This window comes from Dermacentor andersoni, chromosome 2 (assembly GCF_023375885.2).
Source record: "Dermacentor andersoni chromosome 2, qqDerAnde1_hic_scaffold, whole genome shotgun sequence".
NCBI lineage: Eukaryota > Metazoa > Arthropoda > Arachnida > Ixodida > Ixodidae > Dermacentor > Dermacentor andersoni.
In genome coordinates, this window is record NC_092815.1 from 110624368 (window position 1) to 110648215 (window position 23848).

Genomic DNA, 23848 nt, shown 5'->3' on the forward strand with positions numbered 1-23848 from the left:
GCACCCCTTCCGTGAAAGGTACGACCTTGTGTTTCGTGCGGTGTCAGGGGAGATGAAGGCTGTTAACTTGGAAACATGTGAAAGTTGGCGCTCCGAGGTCCTACAAGGCTACCTACGGAAGTACTCTCCGCAGGACATTTTTAATGCTGATGAGACAGGCTTATTTTTCAAGTTACTGCCCGCCAAAACGATCACGTACAAAGATGACAAGTGTACGGGGGGTAAACGAAGCAAAGAGCGAGTAACGGTGATGGTTGCGGCAAATATGACCGGAAGTGAAAAGCTACCACTGTTCGTGGTAGGAAAGTCGAGCAATCCTCGCTGCTTCAAGAACATCAGGTCCCTCCCAACAGACTACGCGGCAAACAGGAAGGCTTGGATGACTGGAGAGTTGTTTAAGCAGTGGCTCATGAAGGTAGACAAGAAGTTAGAGCGCTGTGGCCGCAAAATCCTTCTTCTTGTCGATAACTGCTCTGCGCACAAGATTGAAGTTCAAACGAATGCCGTTGAGTTGGCCTTTCTTCCAGCCAACACAACGGCAGTGCTGCAGCCCATGGACCAGGGCATTATAAAAAATTTGAAGACATTTTATCGGCGCCACATACTAGAAAGAGTTATTCTATGCCAGAATTACGAAGTGACGCTCTTGAGTGCACTGCATATGCTTGTGCCTGCTTGGGAACAAGTGACAGGGGCTACAATAGCCAATTGCTATCGCCACTGTGGCTTCACCACGCAAGGCGAGCACGTGGACGAGCCACCTGCGCATGGAGACTGCGTCACTAGCGTCACCGCTCCCATGTCGGACGTTCTGAAAGACGTTTCCTTTGCCGACTACGTAGACGTGGATGCGAGCGCAGTTGTCTGTGGTGTGACCACAGACGAGGACATCATTTCCCAAGTTAAAAACATAGAGCCTGTCGCTGCCAGTGACGACGACGAGGAAGACGACGAGGCACCGGTGCGGCCCTCCGCTGCGGAAGTCATGGCCGGACTTAATGCCGCCCGCCTGTTCTTCAGTTTTGAAGAAAGCGAAGAGGAAGCCTTCCGCAACATTCGCTCTTTAGAGCAGAAAGTGCTTGCTGTTGCCTTCAAAGAAAAAAAGCAGACCACAATTACGGATTTTTTCAAACATTAAATTGAACTGGCGCCATGCCCTGCTGCTTCCTGGTCGCGGTGTCCTGTTTTTCTTCATTGCTTTCGTTAGTTCGAACTTCGTTTAATTCGAACTGAGATGGCGTCCCCTTGCGGTTCGAATTAACGAGCTTTTACTGTACAGTGAAACCTCGTTAAACCGTAGTCGGCCGGAGCTCGGAAAAAGTACGTACTAAACGGTAGTGCTGTTTAACCGAAATAGCATGAGATCGCCCACTTACCTGTCGAAAACGGAACTCAGAGAGAGTGCGATGAAAGGGGAAAAAACATGCAGTATTTATTCACTTCGCGCGACATAAGTTATTTTCGTTTGATGCCGCGGCGGCCTAGCACGACGACAGCAGCCTCAAACTGCGTGCCAGCTGCAGGCAAACTGCGTGCCAGCCTCAAGCTGCGTGCCAGCTTCTCAGGCAGCCCCCCTCTCGGCAAACACTCGCACGGCAGATTCCTCGTTGGCGTTGCGTATTCTCCGTGCACGCGCGCACTAGTGCTGCGTAAGTCCCGGGGCGCCTTTTTCATTGCCGGGTGCCGGAGTTCGGAAAACTTTTCGTTTGGTATAGTTACGTTATCGCGCCCCTGTTCTCGTTAGGACGATTGCACTCACGAGGCTGACGTAACGCGCAGCTTCTGCCACTGTCAGGCCTGAATCGCCCGTGCTGTCGCTTTCCGTGTCGTCCTCATCACTGTCGCTAGTCGACACTTCGGCAACAACAGAGGCAACGATGGCGAAAAGTCGAACCTCGTAGCCGACATCTCTTCGCGGTCGCAGCAGCGCTGCCGAGCAACTTCGCATTCCAAATGCCACAAACTGTAGTCAACAGCAGATCCATGTCGCGGGCCAGCACCGACTTCTTCGTGTCTCGTTCGATAGCACGGACGATGTCTAATTTTTCTTCTATGCTGAGCACCCGGCGTCTTTTTTATCCGAGCTTCGGCATGACGCGAGTCCTCGCTTGCACGACGCCATAACGCTTTCTCGCTCTCTGGCACGGGCGTCGAAATGATGTTGATGTTGATGCGGCTTCACATGCAAACGCACAGGGCGCTTGGAGGCCGTTGTACCGATCTCTGAGGCTTGTTGTTCTGCCGGACCGCCCGGTGGAGACGACGCACCACCGTGTTTGCGCGACGAAAATTGGAAACGCTACGTTTTAACCGATGCGTACGCAATAAGCTGGTACGGTTTATGCGGATACAAAATACATTATGTTCAATGGCCGCTGAGTCGGGGAATTGACTTTACTACTTTTAAACCGAAACTACTGTTTAAGCGGGTACGGTTTAACGAGGTTTTACTGTATTCCAAACTCCGGCACCCGGGCTGGCTGAAAAGCTGGCACGCAGCTTCAGTAAGTTTGAGGCCGCTGTCGTCGCATAGAGCGCTTGGAGGCTTGTTGTTTTGCCAGGCTGCCCGTTGAAGACGACGCAACGCCGTGTTTGCACGACGAAAAGTTGAAACGCTACATTTTAACAGATGCGTACGCAATAAGCTGGTATGGTTTGTTCGGATACAAAACACATTATGTTCAATGGCCGCTGAGTCGGGGATTTGACTTTACTACTTTTAATATGGAACTACTGTTTAAGCGGGTACGGTTTAAAGAGGTTTAACTGTACTACTGTTTAGTATGTACATTTTCCGAGCTCTGACCAACTACGGTTTAACGAGTTTTCACTGTATAACGAAATTTCAGTTCCGTCGCAAACGAATGCTGAGGCAATATGTCACGGACGCAGATGGTCAAATGATTGAATTACAAGCACCTGCTTGCAAACACACCCAAGAGTGACCACCGAAGTGGAGCCGCATCGTGTTCTGTATAAAGTCCAAGCGTGATAAGATCCTATCGCGCCTCGCACACTGTGTGCTTTAGGTGCAAGTTAAATTATACGAGGGTGAGACAAGAAAGCATAGCCTTCCCGCCCAAGCAAAGGGAAAGATGTGGAGGGGAGCGAGCTCGCGGTGACACGATTAAGCGCATGTGAAAAGGGGGAGGGGCTAAATTTGTGCCCGTCTCTAATTCTGGCGTGCCTTTCGACCTTAGCTGTACATGGTTGTACATGGTTGTACGTGCGGCTGAGTACATATATGCAGCTGCATCTGCGTGCCCTGCTTCAGAGGCAGTCTGCCGCGTGCGCAAAGAGTGGGCACATTTAGTACTGGTGACTTCGTAATCTTGAGTTTCGGAGACTCGCAGGCAGACGAAGCATTCGTTCCCCACTGCCTGCGCTTTTCATGATAGCGTCGTCCCAGTGCGCGCAACGCTATCAACCGCCGAGGCGGCGTGCATGCAAAAGCGTGGCTGGCATTGCTTAATTCAAACTGCCTATGTGAAGATATTGTCTATGTGGCATGAAACCGTATCATTCGTCGCTGACTCCCAAATTCATCGAAATTAACCGTTTTCTCATTCAAGTTCTTGTTTCGATTGTCTGATAATTCGGAAAACTCTGCGGCCCCTTTCCTTGTAAGAAATATCTATTGGCAGCTGTGCTTATATGCATAAAAGGTCGAATTTCAATCCAAAAAAATTTTGATATAACAAAGCAAATTTAAGATTTTAACTTCATTATATCGAGGTTTAACTGTATTAATATAGGAAAGGTTCGGTATCTAGCTGAGGCAATGTAATCCCATCCCTCGAAGCTTTTGGATGCCCCAGCAACCAGTCGTCAAAGCCCCTGCCACTCACAGGGTCCTGAAGATACTTGAGAATGCCATCCACCAACTGTGGCAACATGCCTTCCATCTGTTTGTGGCAGCCCTCGCCAGCTGCCGACACTGCCATCAAAGCTGCATGCCGTTGCCGCCAGTCCTCTGCATCAGAACCAACCACTCACACTGAGTGCTCAACCACAATCAACAGAGAGATTTCACAACATATGAGATCACTGATTACAAAAGAGCCTGAGCAGTCTCCAAATGATTGATATTACTGCTCCTTTTTATGTAGAGAAAATCATGAATACAAACTAAATACTGCATCCATTATGTTGCTACTCCCTGAAGTGCAAGTACCTACTGAGTCAGCACTCTCTCATCAACTCTACACAGCACAGCAAAAGGTACGAGTTCTATAATCTAACTAGGAATTCCTGACGTTCCACAGAATTGATGAGATGGGAATACAGATTCATTCAATCGGCCAATGATTCCACACATCAATCTCTCATGCATTGCATAAGAAATTTCTTGCACTGCATATGGAGGCCGATCCCACGTACAGCTGCTGATTTAACTGTTGAGAACTGAAGAGGACTGCAAAAGTACCCAAATGCTGAACAGTCCAGAAAAAAGAAATTTAAGGGGCAGAAAACATTTTTCTGCCTTTTCACTCTACCAGCAGCAGAAAAGCCCATTAAAGCTCTTGTTGCTCAGTCTTGCAATCGAGTGCAGCGACACCAATTTCAATTATTTGTCACTCATGCATCTTGAGTTGTGCAATACTATACAGGAACAAAGCTTGTGGTTTTGCTAGAGTGTACTAGACAGTGGTCGAGTGAGCCGCACGGCACTCTCCCACTGAGGTGCTGAGTGTTGAAAAATTGTGCGAGGGCGCTGCGAGCGATCTGGATTGAGGAGGAGACGTGCTTCACGGCATATTCACCATAATTTCACTGCGGGCACTGAGGCCGATTAAATATGTACGCTCTTATAATGGCGCTGTATTTCAACTGCAAACTTTATATACAGACACCTTTCTGCTATGCGTACATATTTGTGACATGGATTATACAACATGACGTCTTCAATTTTGCTGTTGTCAAGTACAGTCGAACCCGGCTATATCGAACTCGCAAAAAAACGCCTATCAGTTCGATATAGAGCATAATTCGATATAAGCCTGCTAAATAATTGGATGTCATAAAAGCACATACCATTTATAAAATCACTTTACTGATGGAATTAGCTTAGTTTCGCATTAAATAGTCCTGCATTTTCTTCTGCTTGGGCAATTTCGCTGCCTGATGCACGCACTTCTCCACATTGTCTAAGAAGTCGGAGCAGCTGAGGCCGCAACCTTCCGCATTCGCGCAAAAGCACCCGACTAGTGCGAGCGCACCAATCACTTCGGAGGACGTGGGCAAAGGACCGTCGTTGCTTTCCTCATTGTGCCCAATTTCACTTGTGCTCAGTACGATGTCGGCAATGTAGTCTTCGTTTACGGGCTCTCCTGTGGTCGCGACACCATCATTTGCACTCACAAACTCGTCCACTGTTGATTCGTCAACAGCTTCCGGAAATTCTGACAGCTCGCTCCAAACTTCGGCAACACCAGCAACGACTTCGTTGCATTCATCAGTCATCACCGAGCACGCGGAAGCCGGCACGGCTGAAGCAATTTCGAATGAATCACTCGTACACGGCCATGCGTACGCGTCGGGCGCCGGGTCGCGAGTTTGGCCGCTTTAGCCCTAATCTCCCCTTATTCTTCAAGATCGTGCTGAGAGTGCTCCTCGGAATCTTGCACGCTGCAGGGACATCCGACTTGTCACTGCGTTCGACCCGATTTATTATTTCGAGCTTCACGATGAAAGGCGAATCCTGCCACTCCATCACGGCAACAATGCGGGAGAAGGCCCACAAGACGCACACACAATGAACCAGAAAAGCAGTGAGACAACTCGCACTTCCGCCATCTTGCACAACGAGGGCACAAGAGCCTCTGATTGGCTGTTTGAGCAAGCGCTGCGGGTGGGCCAAGTTCATTTTTGCAGGGGGATGTCGACGGCTCGTCCGAGGCAGCGTGCTCTTGGTAGGGAGAGCGGTTGGATGGAGCCACGCTGTGGGGTATCCCCGCCACCGCGAGGGAAAGCCAACTTCTGGGGGCACTTTTCCACCGATTGACGTTCGATATATCGGGAGTTGCTGCTATTTTTGTTCAATGTAAGCGTAATTTTTGCTATATTTACTCACTGTAACTATACCGTGTCCAGAAATTGTTCCATATATAGAATAATTCGACGCAAACGAGCTCAATATAGTCGGGTTCGACTGTATATCCGTGTTCAATATATCGAGGTTTGACTGTAGAATGAAAGCCAACACTGTGGCCACAATGCACACGCAAGCACCGAGCGACATTAAAAATAATAATAATAACAACATAATGAAGACAAAGACAGGCATCCGTTTCTAAGGCATAATACATGTCGTATGCAATTATAAACACCATTTCAACGGTCTGAACACATCTACCAGAGCGTGAAGTAGTACGAATGACCCTTCCGAAAAGGATCGGCAGCAGTTTCCAATGGCTCAACCTTGTCGAGACCCAATCCAGTTCGATCGAATATTTCACACGCATTTTCCATGACTTAATTTTTTTATTTAGTTGCAACAGAGCAGGAATTGTATAGTTTTTGTTTCCAAACCACCAACCACCTACACAACTGGTCACTATCACTAAATCTTCGATGTGGCTGTCGCCGCGTGATTCAAGAAGTCCTTGGAGTACTGCCGCTACACCATTTTTTTCCCCCAACGTTGCCGTTGTCGGAACCAAAAGCTATGCAATTGGATAACGGTATGTTCAACAAAGTGAGGGTATCTATAATCAATCTGGCAATGTTGTACCCAGTTGAATGGCCCTCCAGCGTGCTCAGTGCAAGCAGTTTGCTCTCGATTAAGCCCGATTCTTTTACGAAATAGGTGACCATGATCGGGTACAGCTGTGCTTGGCTATCGTTACTGCCATCTATGGCAACCACAAACACTCCTTTTTTTTCAGGGCGCTCACCGTGCTTTCCTGTGCGTGGCGAGCCATCTCACCGACAACTGCTGTAGTCTTAGTCCTAGAACATGCGTAGCGCTTCGCAACATCCGACTTCGGGAACATTTCCCGCAGCTGAGGTCCCACGTGTTCAGAGGCGCTCAGCGGGATGTTGCGCTCCAGCAAGAAATTCGTGAACAGGCATTCCGCACAGATGACATCACTGTCGTCTTGGCTCCCAAAAAATTGTTGGAGACATTGCTGGTTCTCTTGGCACTGAAGGCTACTGGCGTGCTTCTTCGACGAAACGTGCGTAGCCAAGTTGGTTCTACCGCCATGCGAGATGCTGATGTCGCAATTGCAAACAGTGCAAAATGCATGATGCTCGCCTTTCCGCGTTGCCACAATACAGCAAAACTCTGTGGTATACTGCCTTGAAAAGACTTGAAGGTATTTCTTGCACTCTTTACTTAATGCCATTGCCGACAACTACGTAAAGGACGCACTACACCATGCACTGGAGCGCCGGAGCCAACAAAGAACTTAAGAAAACTTTCGATGAGCGTGTGGAGGCGGCCTAGTGCTGCCTACAGAAAAAACTGGCACAGGAAAGTGGAGAGAAACTACAGGGAGAATCAGACCCTAGCGCCACGCCTGCGATACCCTGGGCAGCTGCATAGACAATTTCCTTATTCGTAGATGAAAACGACCGCAGCGCTACGTTCACATAAATAGCAAAGCAGAAGTGATACTAGGAGCTTCAATTCTGCGCTTGACCGGCTACGCTTTTTAGACTTCACTGATCACGATGTCAATCGGTGTCACGTAGCTCCGGCGCTATGTGGCCAGACTAGGAGAAGGATTCGGCCGAACACGGGCCCGTTTTCGGGAGATTTCTGTTTCGATCGTACAAGTGTACAAAACCATCAAAATTCGGGAGTCTCCCGGACAATTCAGGAGACCTGGCAGGTATGCGACATGGCAAAATCAATTTTATATTCCCGATTTTGACAAAAATTGCTGCTAACTTCGTCCGGTGTAGCTGACAGTCTGTTGTAGCACAGCCCGTTAACCCTTTGAGGGTCGACTTCTTTTCGCCATATACGACCGCGCAGGGTCGATATTTTTTATTGCAGATTCCGACTCTTCTTAGGGACCTATTTCGAAAAAATATTACCGTAACTTTTTAAGGGTGACCGTTAAGTGAGAAAAAAATATCTTGCGTTGGCATATATGCACTCTTCATTCATGAATAATAACAATAAAAAAGGAAATAAGCTTATCAGAATTAAAAATCTGATGCATTTTTATGCACCTAGTTTAAGGCTTTGAAAATCCGCACACGAGAATATTTCGCAAGCCTCAAATGTTCCTGCTCTTACACTAATACGTATGTCCATAGCGTAATCGAACTACGTAGGTGGGCGTATTCAGGAAAACTGTTTGGTTGTAGGCCCATCAAAAAAAGCAACACATGTGACAAACTTCCACTAATCTTCATCTTATCGCCAACCAGTTAGGGCAATTGGTTATCACAAGTCTTTAAAAAAAAAAAAAGAAACGGAAACGCATGCACGGCGGCATCCTTCCTATGCGCACTCCTGTGAGCACTAAAGAGCGAGAAACAAGTGGTCGCCCTTTGAGCGATTAGGAATTTCGCAAGCGCAAAAAGCCGAAACCGCCCACGAAACAAAATCCGAACGGCCGCCTGCCCGCGCACATGCCAATGCGCGAGCGGTAGTATATAGACTCGCAGGAGCAAACTAGCGCTAAAACAAACCATGCAACGAAAACCAAGAGAGGGAGGCACGCAAAAAAAATTCCATGTATCCCCACATAGTGGCAGCACATGACAGAAAAGAAAAAGTTAGGAAATTGGCGCGCTTTTTAAGCGTACAGACGGCGCCGTAAATATATGGCATTGACCATTTTCGGACTTGTTCGCGGCGCCGTATATTTACGTCACTGACCATCAAAGGGTTAAAAGCGAACTTTGTTTCATTAATAAAATAGGTAGAGCAAACTAAGGTTGAAATATGGTCCGTTATATCCAAAAGTTTATTGTATGCAGGTCTGTTGTAACGACCGCAGATTGTATTGCGCCTTTAAGCACACAAGCAAATTTGCCAGTTGTTGCCGGAAACAAAGCCAATACTTGACACACTGCATCACTTTTGATATGCTGCTAGTGCAGCTGACAGTCAAGCGTGTGCATGCCATCTCAGTTTTAAGTATACCTGACTAGTGGAGTACTCAGCTATATTTAATCGTCGCTCGCAAAACTCAAATGCAACACTTGAAGGCTCTTGTACATCTTTTCTATGGTATACAGTACAACTCCGCTGTTACGTTCCTCACTGCTGCGTTTTCCCGGCTGCTACGTCGTTTTCATCCGATCCCGGCATAGCTTCTATAGGATCCAATGTATAAGGAACCCCGCTGTTACGTAGTAGCCGTGAAAACGTTCCCGCATGATACGTCGCAACTTAGCACCCCGAACCCGCCTGGGCTAAAGTAGGCAACGCGCTCCAACCACCATTTTGGCTTTTGACGAGTTTTGGCCGGGCTTGGCTATAGTACTGGCTGCAAGAAACCGCACGCCAGTTCGAGAGGCCGCCACTAAGTGGCCATTCGTGAAAAAAGCTCTCACTATCATCACTGTGATTACGGTCACCGTATGGTTTTTGGACGGGTCGACCCACGGAGGAAGGAAACTCGGGAGAGGCCCTGACGTCACTCTTTATGAAGCTAAAATGAAGCCGGAAGTTGCTGTTGCTCATGGCGTTGCTCCGCCTATTGGGCCAGCTCTCCTCTCTTGTTTACATTTCTCACGAAACCACGCCGCGCCGCGCGCAACCGGGCTGCTCGGACGCGCGCGCTCCGCAGCAATACTAAACAATCGTTAGCACGTTAGCATGATTACGCCAAAGAGGGCAAAATTTCCCGCGGATATTCCTTCGTCCATTGCCGTGGCGCGGTGACGACGTGGAGCACGAGCTACATGATGCCGGGGAGCTGCCAAATCCCAGCTTTGGAGAAGCCGTCGCGGCTCTGGACCTCCTCCGCAGGTACGTCACACCTCACAGCGACGCTGACAGCAATGCGGCCTTCCAGGCTATTGAGAAACGTGTGGTGATTTCTAGCGAGCGAAAGAGACAGCAAGCCACTATTCTAGACTTTTTTAAGTCCTTAGCGCACTCTGTGGAAATAAATTGTCTATAGTTGAAGCTGCACTTTTTTCATTCATTTTCGGAGCTTTCCTCACTGTTGCGTTTTCCCGGCTGTTACGTTTTTTTTTCCCGGTCCGGTGAAAAACGTATGAACGGGGTTCCACTGTATACAGTAAAACCTCATCAATTCGACCCTCGTTAATTCGGAAAATCATATAATTCGGACTCATCCTTTGGTCCCAGCAGGCATATGCATTATTTAACACAATGAAACTCTCATTAATTCAGACGTATTTGGCCGCACATCAGTTAATTCAGACTACTCTTGGAGCTCAGCAAGCAAAGAGCACCGTAAATGTGCGGCACAAATGAGCAAAAACAGCATTAGCGTACACAGAAACAAAGCAGCAGAGTTCACATCGTCATAGACATCAGTGAAAATCATACGTGAACGACAGCAACATCTGAACACTTCGTGCCTATTTCTGCCTTTTACGCCTTCATTCTTTCCATTTACCACCGCATATAGCACGTCATTGGCTATGTGCCTTCATGATTGCATAGTCGCCATCCATGATCGCGCCGATAGTGGCTGCAATTTCGTCCGCAGTGGTTGCGGCAGTAGTTTCACCTTGACTCTGTACGCGCGTCGGCTGCTTGCCTTCATAAATGCGTAATCGTCATCGAAGATTGTGTCGTTAGCGACCGCGGTTTCGTCTGCAGCGGTTGAGGCAAACAGTAGTTCATTTTGACTTGGTATGCACGTAGTTAGCGACTGCAGTTTCGTCCACTGCGGTTGAGGCAAATAGTAGTTTCGTTTTTACTCTGCAAAACTGTCAAGGATGTACAGCACCATCTACATCACAATGAGCAGCGACCTAGCAACACTGAAGTAAAAATCATTGGGATGTGAGCGCGGCAGTGAAAAGACGCGTGCCGCAGCCAAGTTGTGAAGGAAATCGCAAGGCTTTGCCGCTGCGAGAGCTAATCATTCACGAGATGACAAAAATTACAGCTTCCGTACTGCTTTTGTGCAAAGTAGAAAAAGGACTTGCTGATTCATTCAGTAAATGAAAGTGCGTTGACGTAGCAAGCATTTGTTCATGATACTAGTTTTCTTGATACCCTCGTTAATTAGGACATTCGGTTCGGCCCTGTGAAATACAAATTAACAAGATTTTACTGTAATAACCATAAGAGGCATCAGAATAGCATGTACTTTGGGTGTTTTGCACACATTACACATAAAAACTGAGGAACAGAAGAAATACTGGTATTATTTTCACAGAACTAAATGCACATTGTTTTGATAAGCCAGCCCTCATGTCAGTCAATGAGAACACAATTGCAAAAGAACATCAATACAGACAAACTGCACTCACGTATGAATCTAGAGCTAGGTTAGTTTTTCTGCTAACAGTTTGAAAAATTCCTACCAGGCTGAGCAGCACTTCTCACTGAGCGGTGAAAGAAAGGTATCCCTAATGTTGGAGGCTCATGAGACGCAATGCCCACCAGAAAGGACACACGCCACTCTGGCCCCCATTGCATTTGCTCTGGCAGAGGTCATCCAGCTAGGGTCAAGCACAGGCTTGCCCCATCGTCATTTGGCACCCCCTGCCCATACATTGCTGTCCCACTGCTTAGCCTCACCAGAGCTGAGCATCTGGGTGACGCACTGCATGACCAGTGGCAGCACCGTCTTGCCCCCTAGGCTGCAGGCGAGACGATCCAGAGACGACTCCCCAACCACAGGATCACTGCATAGGACAAAATAATGAGATTATCAAGTACACTCCCAACTGAATATTTTCGGCAACATAGATTCACGTGGGGGGAAGCCCGGAGGCCCATCGCCCAGCCTGCTGACATCCTAGCCGCTCTTACAGCCTACTCCAACCACAGGATCCTAAGACTGGACCGTGTAGTAGCCACAGAACAAAGTTTTCAGTGAAAGTCAATAGTTGCACCATTTTACTTTATGTCTGCAGAGACCCTAAAATGATGCAATGTCTCCGTGCTCCAATTTGCTTTCGCATATTAAACCATAGTGATTTCAAATGCAACACTAAAGTCAGGCTGAGACCTCCTAATTTTACATCTTGAAACTGTGCATATTGCGAAGTATGCACATTCGCAAAAGCAATGATAAAAAAATGGCAATGGACTTCCACTTTCTTTTTTGTCCCATAGTGGCCAGATGACAACTGAAATTGTGCAAAAGACTTAATAAGACAAGAAGGAACTTTTCCAATAAGATTAAACAGATGCTGTCAAGAGCCATGCCATGGAGGGGAGTGTGTGTGGGAACTATGGTGGCGTCACTGCACCTGCCATTTTTACGAGTCCCCCACTTTCCGGCTCTGCTCACCGTACGACTGAATTTTTTGGGTTTTCAGAAGTGTAATTTGCCCACCAAGCTGAAATTAATATTCTATTGTAGTTTCCATTTAAACCTAGGTACCACATTTCTGCTTGTATAACCCACCACCACATATAATCTACACCCCCAATTACAAACAGCCCAAACAGAAAAAAAAAATTATGGCAAACGATTCACGGACATAACTGCATACACCACTGCTCAAATCTTTGCAAGAACAGTCTCCATTGATGGATGCATGACTTGTCTACGCCACATCTTCGGTCGGCAGCTCTGTTCCCCCATTCTTCGGCAATGCTGACAAAGCTGGATTCACATGCCAGACATTATCGCAGAAGAATCAGTGAGATAATATTCAACATGAATTGGATCACTTCGCAGGCGACGACAGTGGATGACAGCGTAGACGGAGAAGCCCTTGCATCGGCAACAGCAACAGAGCAAATGGGACAGAGCTGACAATCCCAACAGTGATTTGCCTCACCGTTGTGCTTCATGCAGACTAAGGGAGCGCCGCGGCAACGAATTACGTGAGAGTTTGCTGGCGCCACTTGCGCTATTTGCTAACTACTAAATGCAAAATACCGGTAAAGAAGAGGAAAATGGGCGACCGCAAAAAAGGGGAGGAAGGAGCTTAAGGGGGTACCCTGCGCCTGAAAACTTTTTTTCTTTAATTCTTTGTCGATTTTGATGAAACTTGCCGAGCTTATGTATCTCAATGTGCTAGTTTTAAATATACATCCAGTTTTCTTGCAAATTAAGTAACTTTTCAGAAATTGAAGAAATCCAGCTTTATTGCATAATTTGCTTGGAGGTGAGCTATCTACCAAAATCTACATGGCATAATAAATATCGACACACAAAAATGATGTGGAACTAACCAAGAGTGCAAATAAGCAAGTATGGTGTTCTAACTCAATTTTATATCAAATAAGAACATTGCGAACTTTAGGGAGAGAAACCCATCTAACTGCTAAAAGAAAACCATTTTTTAAAAATTTCCTAATAAGTGCAACAACATTATTTTGTATATCTACGCTCTACGGAGCTTTGTCTTTCTGGAAAAAAAAATTACAGTGATAGCACAAGTAGAAGCTGAGATAATGCACCTCCAATACGGCATCATCAATAAAAGTGTGGTTTTGAGAAAATAACAAAAGACATTTCACAAAAAAAAAGAGGTGAGGCGTGCAGACAGGACACAAGAGTAGAGAAGTGGACAACACGAATGTCGACTATCAACTGAAGGGAGCACTGAGGAGAAAAAAGAAAGAAGACACAAAACTCATCTGCGCAAGCTCAGGAATGGTATCACCACGTGTCAGTCGGGTACATGTGCCGGTCTATGTGAGAGATAATTGTTAAGGCACTTAAGGGGGAACACGGCCCTTGAAAACCGAAAAATCGCAAAGAAAGTCTATTTTTGAAAAACCATATTTTTGGGTTGTATGCCTAATAAACTACCTGTTCCGTAATTATCAGCACCTAATTCAACCGTAAAGTACCAAAAATAACGCTACTTTTGAGGCCACCGTGGCCCAAAAAACACGCGCAAATGCCGAAATGAAGTCAAACTTCGCTCGCGCGCCATTCCCGGCCCATGCGGACTGCCCGCGCCATCTTGGTGTCGTTTTGACCGTGGATTCTTTGTCTCTATTTTGCCACCTTGCAAAATGGCATCGTCGGCGCGGTTGAGGCGCTATTGGCGTTTTCCCGCGATGTGATGCGGAGCGCTGATTGGCCGGAGCAGCGCATTCAAATCTCGCGGCCTCAAGCGCGCCTGCCATTGGCAGCTGTGCGGGCGGCGGCGGCTGCTCCCTTTGATGCCGCGCTCGCGTCGTTGTTGCCCCTTGCTCCGTCCACCTCAACATGAGCTTGCGCGCTGCTCATCGCCTTGCGCTATCTTTTAGATTGTTTGCTCAGCTTTGCTTTTTTTCTTTCCTCTAGTTCTTCGCTGCACGCAATGCCAGCAAAGCCCAAGACAGTGCAGATGGTCGGTGCACGGGAGCGCGATATGCGTCTTGTACGAGCATCGAACTTCCGATTTCCCGCAGCGAGTGCCGACTGCATAGACGCTTTTCAGCGGCGGAACTGTGCTTTCGGCTGTCGCCAGTCGAAAATCCGACACACTGAGTGTGCCTGGAGCCGCAAGAGCTAATTAGAAGCTCCGCAGGAGCTTTCTAATAAAAAAACACATGTGTTCAACTTTAAGGCCTGTTTTCTCGGAATGGATTTTTTCGCTAGTAGTGGTGCTGGGGAAGCCGATATCTCAAGAACCGCTCTTCAGATTTGTATGCCGTTTTTCTTTTATTCTGTTCCTGAATGACTTTGCCAGGGGGTAACAGGCTTCTTTTTTTGAAAGCTGGTGCAGTTAATTTATAATAAGCAATTAATTTTTGATGAATGTGGTCATTAATGGCTACATCAAATTCAAAGTTGCCTTAAAATTTTTTGGAGGGGAAATTAAAGAAAAGGGCTCTTTAGCCCCCTGGGATATCTATCAAGGGATCATCACAGTGAATTTCAGCTTCCTACGATGTCCTGGCATTTCTCCAGGCTCTTCCTCAGGCATATACATGAATCACCTAGTTAGACCTCAATAACTCTGGAACTAATAAACATATGTTCATGAAACTTTGCAGTTCCTCATAGTTCGGTGGTGTGAACGTACCCTGAAAGTTTCATTTGGATATCTTAAAAAATAAGAAAGTTCGGTCTCCAAGGTAGCCTCCCCCCTTAATCTCTTCCTTATATAAAGTAATCGAAGGCAGACTCACGCACGCACTTCCACCATTATATATATGCCATGCCTCTACCATAAGACACGTATCTTCATTCTTATGCCTGTATAACATCGCGCATTCATCCAACTCTGGCGTGCAGTTACAATCTTGGCAAAGTAGGGAAAGATCAGAAGGCGATCCACCGGTTAACGACCTTTTATGCTCCATTAGCCTCTGATTGATGCATCGTCCCGTTTGCCCTATGTAGAACTGTAGCAAGTATGTGACGCCCCCTCGGACATAATCTTGGTTCGCCCGCCAAGCTCGGCGGCCTGCTATAGCTCGGCAGGCAACACTGGTCACCGCACCACAATAAACACCGACGAGCACGGCAGCTCGCCCGTCAGTAATCATTCAGCACCACCACGCTGCGAACCGTCCGTCTATCGGAGGGTGCCAGAAGCCCTCCCTTGTTCACGACCCGGGGTGGATCGTGGATCGGGGTGGCCACATCTAAGGGGAATTTTATAAACCACACCCATACGACAGTCAGTAAAACTGTTGTTCTTATTGTGCTTCACTAGACAAATAGCTGTTCTTTTTTTGCCATTTACCTGCTCCTTTTTCCTCTGTACGGCAGCGCATATCTAACCTAGCTTATTGGGAGCAGTGAAAGCAACAATAACGTTATATCTACTTGCAACTTTTTTAAGCCTGTGCGACACTGAATGAATGTACGGAATAGCGACTACTCTTTCTTTGCTACTACTGCTTTCTGTAATCACGTCCGTCCCCCTCGAAACCGACTTCTTTAGGCGCTCAGCCTCAGTGGCTATTCCGTACATTCATCCAGTGTCGCACAGGCTTAAAAAAAGTTGCAAGGAGATAAAACATTAATGTTGCTTTCACTGCAACAAGCCGGCGGAGCAAGCCGAAAGCGCCGAAAGCAATTTTTTTTCTTCTCGTGAGTACATTACGTGCATTGAAACAGCTTCTTCCATATCAGCAATGAATAATATCGTTAATATCGGCAAGTTTGAGGCAATAACGTAGCCATATCCACTTTGAGGGGACAGAAACAGATGGGCGCGCTTAGCTGCCAGTGACATAGAAACACATGGCCGGCATGCTGCGGAAACTGCGGCATCTGTCTTCACTACTATCCTAATGGCATCTGTCTTCACTACTATCCTAATACGGCACGTTTCCGCTAAGGGTGGGTGATTATCTTAGCTGTGTTACAAGCGTTGGCGTATGAATAGGGTACACTTTTAATGTATAAGTGTAAACATGGCTACTATCGTTGCCGCTCGCAATTTGTTGCGTGCCCATGAGTGCAGATGAGAAGAATCGAAAGGCGCCTTTTTTGTTGTTGACCACAACCATTATAAAGCCTACACATAATAAAGGCAAGTTTGGTTGCAGCTTATTTTAGTCATGGAAGTGTGGAAAGTGATGAAAGTAATGAAATGAGGCATCTATTTAAGAATGTTTGGTGCGTGCAGACCGCTTGGTTTGTCTTGAAGAGTCGTTCGCATAGCATTTGACAGATGGTAAGCGCGATCAATATTAGCTAGACTTGGCACACGACATATCGCTGCAGCAAGCTCGGGGTGCGATCATTACACAGGAAATTTTAAAAAAATCGCATTCTGATGACAAAATTTAGGGGTGCAATCATGACGCAAGTGCGATCATTATGTGAGTAAATACGGTACAGTCGACTCCCGATAGTTCGAAGCCGCTTAGGTGGAATTTTCAGTTAAATAGAAGTGAAGTGCTGGTCCCGTCAGTTTTGCATGTACAGTCGCCGACTGATTTTCCTGACTCCAAAAATTCGGACATGCTCGATTATTCGGTCTGCTTCGCGGCACCGCCATTCTCCCCATAGACCATTATGTATAACAACTGCCGAAAGTTCGGACACCTTGCAACCTCTCGTCTGATTTTTCGGACACTCCTTGAGCCAACTTGATCGAGAGCACCATGCACCATGCACCGACTCTGACCGGTGCATGGCTCGACTTGCTGAACGCCATTTTTGTTTTGAACAGAGCCTCCTTGCTGCCCCATGAAGTGGCGCTACTGCAAATCCCCGCTCATCATCATCGTTTCTGCCTGGTTCAATAGAGTGGTTCTACAACAGTTCCGGTTTCAGCTAAGTAAGCCATGTCAAGACAATCCAGCAGCTGATTTGTTTGTTCGCACACAACGCTGCGAGTAGGCCACGTTTTTCGTTTGTGCGGCTAGTGTCGGCATGGTGGTGTTTGCTTTGTGTGCTGTGTCGAGGTTCCGGTAATCCAACGCTGCATACGGAAACATCGCGTCAAGTGTCTAATGGCGCCGACAGTGCCCGCGCAGACTGCGCTGGGGAATGCCGGCAAGCGGTTGCCGGGAGGCCTAAGATTTGTCGCCTTCCGATGTGCTCCCTACTGACGCGGAAAATGTTCTGCCGAGACCTGCACAGTGGTTGCATTGCGATTCCGGACACCGTCTCATTTGACAGTTTCACAGGTGCTCACACCGCTGTACTGACAGTCGGAAGATGACGCACCATGTGCTACGCTGCCGTCGCATGCGGAGCGTGTACAAGCAGTGACTGTGCTTTCAGCAGCCTATAGTGACCGTACGGCCCTCTCCCGAGATTCAGCCTTATCTGATTGCGCGTAAACGGAACAGCGTGCAACGGCGCATTCACAATTTATTCAAGCCTACTGCCGAGCCCAAATAAGTGCGTGGAAATAAAGGATTTTATTTTTTTTTCCTTAATCTGCTTTTTCGGACACCTGTTTATTCGGACATTTTCGCAGTCCCCGTGAGGTCCGAGAATAAACAGTCGGCAACTGTAATCCTATGGAAGAAATCGCAATCGGAGAATGCGAAAAGCAATCGGAGAATGCAATCTGCGGTACAAGTTTTTTTATTCTCCCTTCGCGTACGTACCGAATTCGACGATCCACGTCTCCGCGCATTGCACTTGTCGTGCAAGACGCCATTTTCCAAAACAAACCGGCGAAATAGCTCCGTTGACAGCTCTCCACGCAATTTCGACGGAAAATCGCAGCGATCGGTGCGACGGTGCGACTGTGCGACCAACCGGTTGGTCGGAGCAGAAAATCTGGGGGTCGGCACTGCGACTGCGATTTTCATCGCAAACGACGGACATCGCACTTCCGGTGCGACGAAAATCGCATCATGTGAAACAGGCTTGTGGGTGACAGTACCGATGCACTTCGCCCGCCTGATGGGACTACGTTTACGATTGTGGATTTGAGTGCCGTGAACACTTTATTAACATTTGCGAACTGCAACATCTGCAGTGGTGCCTTATAAATCGTCCGAGACGAGCGGGAATACGGACTCGCTGTGAAGCTGCGTTTTATGTGCGCAAATTGTGGAGAGATTGCGTCGGTGTGGAGCTCGCCGCGCGTTCACAGTGCTGAACGAATGAAACCCTTTGCTGTGAACGTTTTGGCTACGCGTGCCATGCAGGCAACGGAGAACCGACAGACCGCGTTCAATGACGTTTGTCTCGTTGATGGGCATCAGCCGTTGGGCTCTTCACACGAAAACATGCCAGAGCTACGTGAAGACGAAGTTGACGCCAGCGGCCGATCGCGCGGCGCGTAATCTGACGAGCGACTGCGCGTAATCTGACGAGCGACTGCGCGCGGTCGGTTCGCGAACTTTACGCCGAACTGAACGTGGGTCATACTGGGAACATCGTTGTGTGCAAGGGCAAGGGCCTCAAAGGACATAATGAAAGAACTATGTCTAAATCCGAGCGAGCAAAGTCACACCCTCATGGCCGAGAAAGATAGGCGTCAAATGACAGCATCAGCCAAGAAATGCAAAGCATCAGAAAATTTGCGCCAGTCCCTCAAAAAGCGGCACACCGGGGCTGGGAGTCAGCAGGACTACATGCCTGGTGCCTACTGAGCTGTTACAGCTGTAAATTTGTAAATAAAGTAGGGTTTTGCACGTTTTCTCACTTTTCTCAAAACATGTTTTTGGGTCACTTCACTAGACTGTCGAAGTGATAACTCATGATCTAGAACAGCTAGAGCACTAATTCTTTCTTTAGCAGAAAGCCTAATTTACATATTACAAAGTGCTGAGAGCAGAATTTCAAATGTGTGTGTATGTATATTTCCATTCTATGAATTTTCTTTTGGTGTGGTAGCCTTAGGTCAAGGAAAGAATTTTGATCACCTGCAGAATGGCTAATTAAAATGTCATTTGAAAACTTTTTGCAGCATTGCAGTTATTGCACATTAGAGTATCTAGCTATGCAATAATATTCACTTTCTGCTGAGCAGTTTTTTTTCCATTGTCTCCGGAAACAATAGAGTGGCAGCACCGTCAATCTCCTGAACTAATGAACCTACAAGAAAGATTATTGCATATTTGAAATCAGCACGAAAAACTAAGTAAGCTTGTATATTTTCATCAGATTTGGCCATAAGATGCAGGTAATAATCTCCACAACCCATGTCCCCCCTTAACGGGAGTCGACTGTAGTAGTGTTTGTGCCTGTTCAAAGTGTCTTCTGCACATCGAAAAGTATAGATTGCTCCGAAATTTACGACAATGAAGGCATAAAAAGCAAAATAAAGCCACAAGAACATCTGAACACACAAGTGCGAACATCAGACAAATCCATCCTCATCATTCCCGTGGTGGCTGAACAATTGCAACGCCAAAGTTCCCTCTAGTAATTATTGTAGGAAACTCTATGGTTACTGCTACTGCTGCAAGCCGACACACATGACATCATGGCAGTCAGCGCGCAGCCCCACGTGTGCTGGCGTGCAGCCAGCACGCCTTCACAATCCTTCAAAAATAGAGCCATCCATATAAAAATATGTGAAATAAACGCTGCATATCACAACAGTCTTATCCTCCGAGTCGAATTTCTATGCTTGCCTCATTTTTTCATATTTTGTTCAGTATCCCTTTATTGTGTGGCTCTTCACGGTAGCGCGATGCGCACTGCTGTGAAGCCACACTTCAAGGCAAAATTTGCGTGTAACCTGCAATCCCACTTTACTGTAAAATTTTTAAAAACTTTGATGCAGGCTATCATGCATAAATACAGTATGTACAATTTATGTCAAGTTCTAGCGCACCACTGCTGGAACTGCTACTGTCAATTTAGTGGTGCCGTCTGCATTGCTACACTCAGTCCCAAAACACTTCGGTAATTACGACAATGTCAGGTCAACCAGTACAATGCGATTGGAAATTGCATGTTCAGCAGGACAAAAAATTTTAACAGCTGTTTTTATTGTGAAATGAACATACTGCAGTAATAGCTTCACTAGTGTCACCAATTAAATTATGCATAAAGTGCTACAGCAGACTACCAACATAAAGATATCCTAAGACAAGACAAACTCCCCTTTAACATTACATGCCTTGAGACTAGGCCGTACCAATCAGCCAGCACTGAAAAATGCCACAGCACCTGTCGTGGTCCTCGTCAAGGACTTCGTCCTGGACGGCCCAGTCGGGTTCCTCCTCCAATTGGACCATCATGTGCAACAGCTGGGGAACAAGCACGGCCACATGCCTGCCAGCCAGTTTGCGGACCATGGCCGGTGCACTCTCCGCCAGCGTCACCATTGTCTCCAGGCATAGGTGCCGCCATGTGTCGGGCACCGAGGGCTCCCCAGTCACCTGCACTCGAAAAATGCAGGAGTAAGACCCCCATAACTGCCACCTATCTTTGAGGATCTACTGGCTCATGCCACACTCAATGCAACTTTTGGGTCTATACTCCAAGCAACATGAAATCCTCACAGAACCCCTCGTGAGGCCCCATTGCAAATATTGTTTATACACTAGAAGTTGTAAGGCGCCGATTGCTAGGAAGCGTTATACCAAAATAATTGTTCAAATTGGTTCATAATTAGAGGAGGTAGAAGAAATGAACTGCCCTGTTACATCGCTCGCTCGAGGCACAGCTCCCTCAAGAGGACAGGCACAAGGCCTTCTATTTGAAATTTCAACCGTTTTCACGTCACAGAGTTATCTCATACTTTGCGGGCACGATCGCCACTGCATGATCTACGTGCCGCACTTGCATGCAATGCCAGAAACTGGTGAGGGGCCCTTTAAAATTTTATTGTGCCCTCCAGGAAGAGATTAGCTCCCTCATATGGCGGAATGAACTACTGTATTTAGTCGCATAATGATCGCACTTTTTCGTAAAAATAGGGTAGACTGCTAACGTATCAGTGTAAACGTGGCCACTATCGTTGCCGCTCGCGATTTGTTGCGTGCCCGAAAGGCACCCTTTATGTTGTTGTTGTTGACCAAAACCATTATGAAGCCTACAAATAATAAAGCCGAGGCAAGTTTGGTTGTAGCATTGCCATTGTGGTGTCGTCTCCCTTCCGTCCTTGTTTTGCTGGCGCTAAATATGCTTGGTTGTAGCTTTTTTTTTTCATGGAAGTGCGGAAAGCGATGAAAAGAATGAAATGGGGCACCTGCTTAAGAATGTTGGCTGCGTGCAGACCGCTTGGCATACCTTCAAGAGTCGGTCGCATAGCATTTGGCAAATGGTAGGCGCGATCATCATTACCTAGACTTTGCACACGTCATATCACTGCAACAAGTTCAGGGTGCGATCATTACATGTGAAAGAAAAAAAATCTAATTTTGACGACAAAATTTAGGGGTGCGATCATTACGCGAGTGCGATCATTATGCGAGTAAATACGGTATGCAGCAGATCCTCTTGGTGGATAATAAGAAGTGTTAACTTTAATTCAATGCTACAGGAAAGAAAAACAAGGCATGTTTTGTGCTTGAAAAGGCTACGGCTCCATTTCAGTTTTTAGCAATCATAACTCTTACATGTTAAATAGAGCCACCAGCCACACAATGTTTCATTAACCAAACAAATAACCCAGGCTATAAAGAGACAGTAAGCAGGAAGTCAACTTGCGGGGAACTGCAATATGGCAAATAACACTGCAAGGGCATAGAGCAAATGCCATACTTTAGGAACGAACTACAAAAGGTTGATACTATAAAAGCCAAAGGCCAAAGCACATACTGGCATGGTTCTTGACCAAGTACAAGCCCAGAAACTTCCTTTGCGCTCCCACGAAAGTGATCTTGCAAAATTTTACAAAATCAATATTTGTCTTACTACACCATGCCCATGAGCTAATGAATGTCAAGCCTCTCATCCCTGTTTGCTTATAGTCAAATTCAGGCATTTGGCTGAAACCATCATGTTTTGGAATGCCACACCTCAACGCTGTACAGCCCGTGTGAGCACGGCACTTTAAGTTTCCAACTCACAGCTGTTATGCTTGTAGAGCTGTGATTACAATGAGTCAAAGAAAATGGCTTACCCTCAGGAACACTTGCATGAGGCTGTCCAAATGGGGCCGAAAGAAGCGTGGACAAGCCTCGGCCAGGTCGACGAAGCACTTCAGCACACTGTCGTCTTCCAAGCCCTCTATGCTTAGAGACACCACCTGCGCACAGTCGGCCAGTCATTTCAGTAAACACTAACCACAATGAATGGTTACATGTCATCAAGAGATGCCCTACATCACATTTAGTTTAAAGTTTTGATCACAAGTTGAAATTCTTAGGCTGCTCACAGGAAATGTCCTTCGAGTATGTTTCTAAAAAAAATACCGGTACAGCTAGGCTACTTGTGTTTGAAGTAACGACATTTTGCTTTGTATCCCTCCCTAAGCCATTAGGGAGCGATAACCTGGCTTACCCTAGAATTGGCACACACCTTGATTGCAGGAGTCTTTATAGACAGATGCAAGCGTGTGTCAGGGCTTAATTTGAGGGTGGGCTGCCTTTCTATACTTTCACTATGTACATAGTACACGACAATGACTGGGCTATAGGAACGTTGGATTCACGGTTACGAAAATACAGCCCAAACACAAGAAACAAAGAAGGAAATGCACTCATCTTTGCATTTTCTTCTTTGTCCCTTGTGTTTGTGCTGAATTTCAATAACCAAAGTCTATGACAGTTTTCGGCACCGTGTGGTTGCAGGGATTGCCAGGGTGTGTGAAACTTTCTGCAGCTGATTGCCTTCTGAAGCAAATGTCATACCTGCTTACGACGTTTACCAAAGATGACACCCCTAATGGGCATGGGATTTTGTATGAGCCTGTCAGCTCCCTGCAACTTACCAAGAAATAATGTCGGTTTATATCAGAGCTCTGGATCTGAAGGTCACATAAGGCTGCATACACAGCACTGCCGCTTCTAGCAGGTAAGGCTGGCGTACTCTACGGCAGGGAGTTGCACGAACTTGGACAACTTAGCTGGGACGAATTAATAGTTGGGGAGGGCCACACATTTGAGACATCTGCGATTGACGATCCACGGTAAAGTGCTTTACACACTATCCAAACCTGGTCTTTCATAGCCAACTCACCTGGAGCATTGCAGGCAGAGAGTCCACGAACAGTCGTTGAATGGCCACTTCCTTTTCATGTACAAGGAGAAAAGCAATGATGGCCTTGACAGCAGCAAATTGAACCTGCACAGAAAGAATGTCACCACTAAGAAGTGCTACTCACAAACGGCACAATGCTAAGGAGAAACAAGAGCAGCTTTTTCTTACAATACAGTTGATCCCAGATAAATAACCTGGGTATGCTAACTTATTGTCTATATCATCAAACAGTCGTACAAGTATCCTATGAAACCCCA

The 23848-nt window shown here is 46.8% G+C and overlaps 1 protein-coding gene across 1 annotated transcript in view; it reads right to left on the reverse strand.

The window, feature by feature from the left end:
- The window catches only part of Karybeta3 (karyopherin beta 3), a 74005-nt gene that overhangs the window by 31758 nt on the left and 18399 nt on the right, over positions 1 to 23848 (reverse strand). The window contains exons 5-9 of the mRNA XM_050187920.3: positions 23571 to 23675; positions 22513 to 22638; positions 20613 to 20824; positions 11693 to 11799; positions 3849 to 3973 (exon numbers count right to left, since the gene is read on the reverse strand). Of these exons, the coding sequence (XP_050043877.1) occupies positions 3849 to 3973; positions 11693 to 11799; positions 20613 to 20824; positions 22513 to 22638; positions 23571 to 23675 (675 nt within the window). The remainder of the gene's footprint in view (positions 1 to 3848; positions 3974 to 11692; positions 11800 to 20612; positions 20825 to 22512; positions 22639 to 23570; positions 23676 to 23848) is intronic.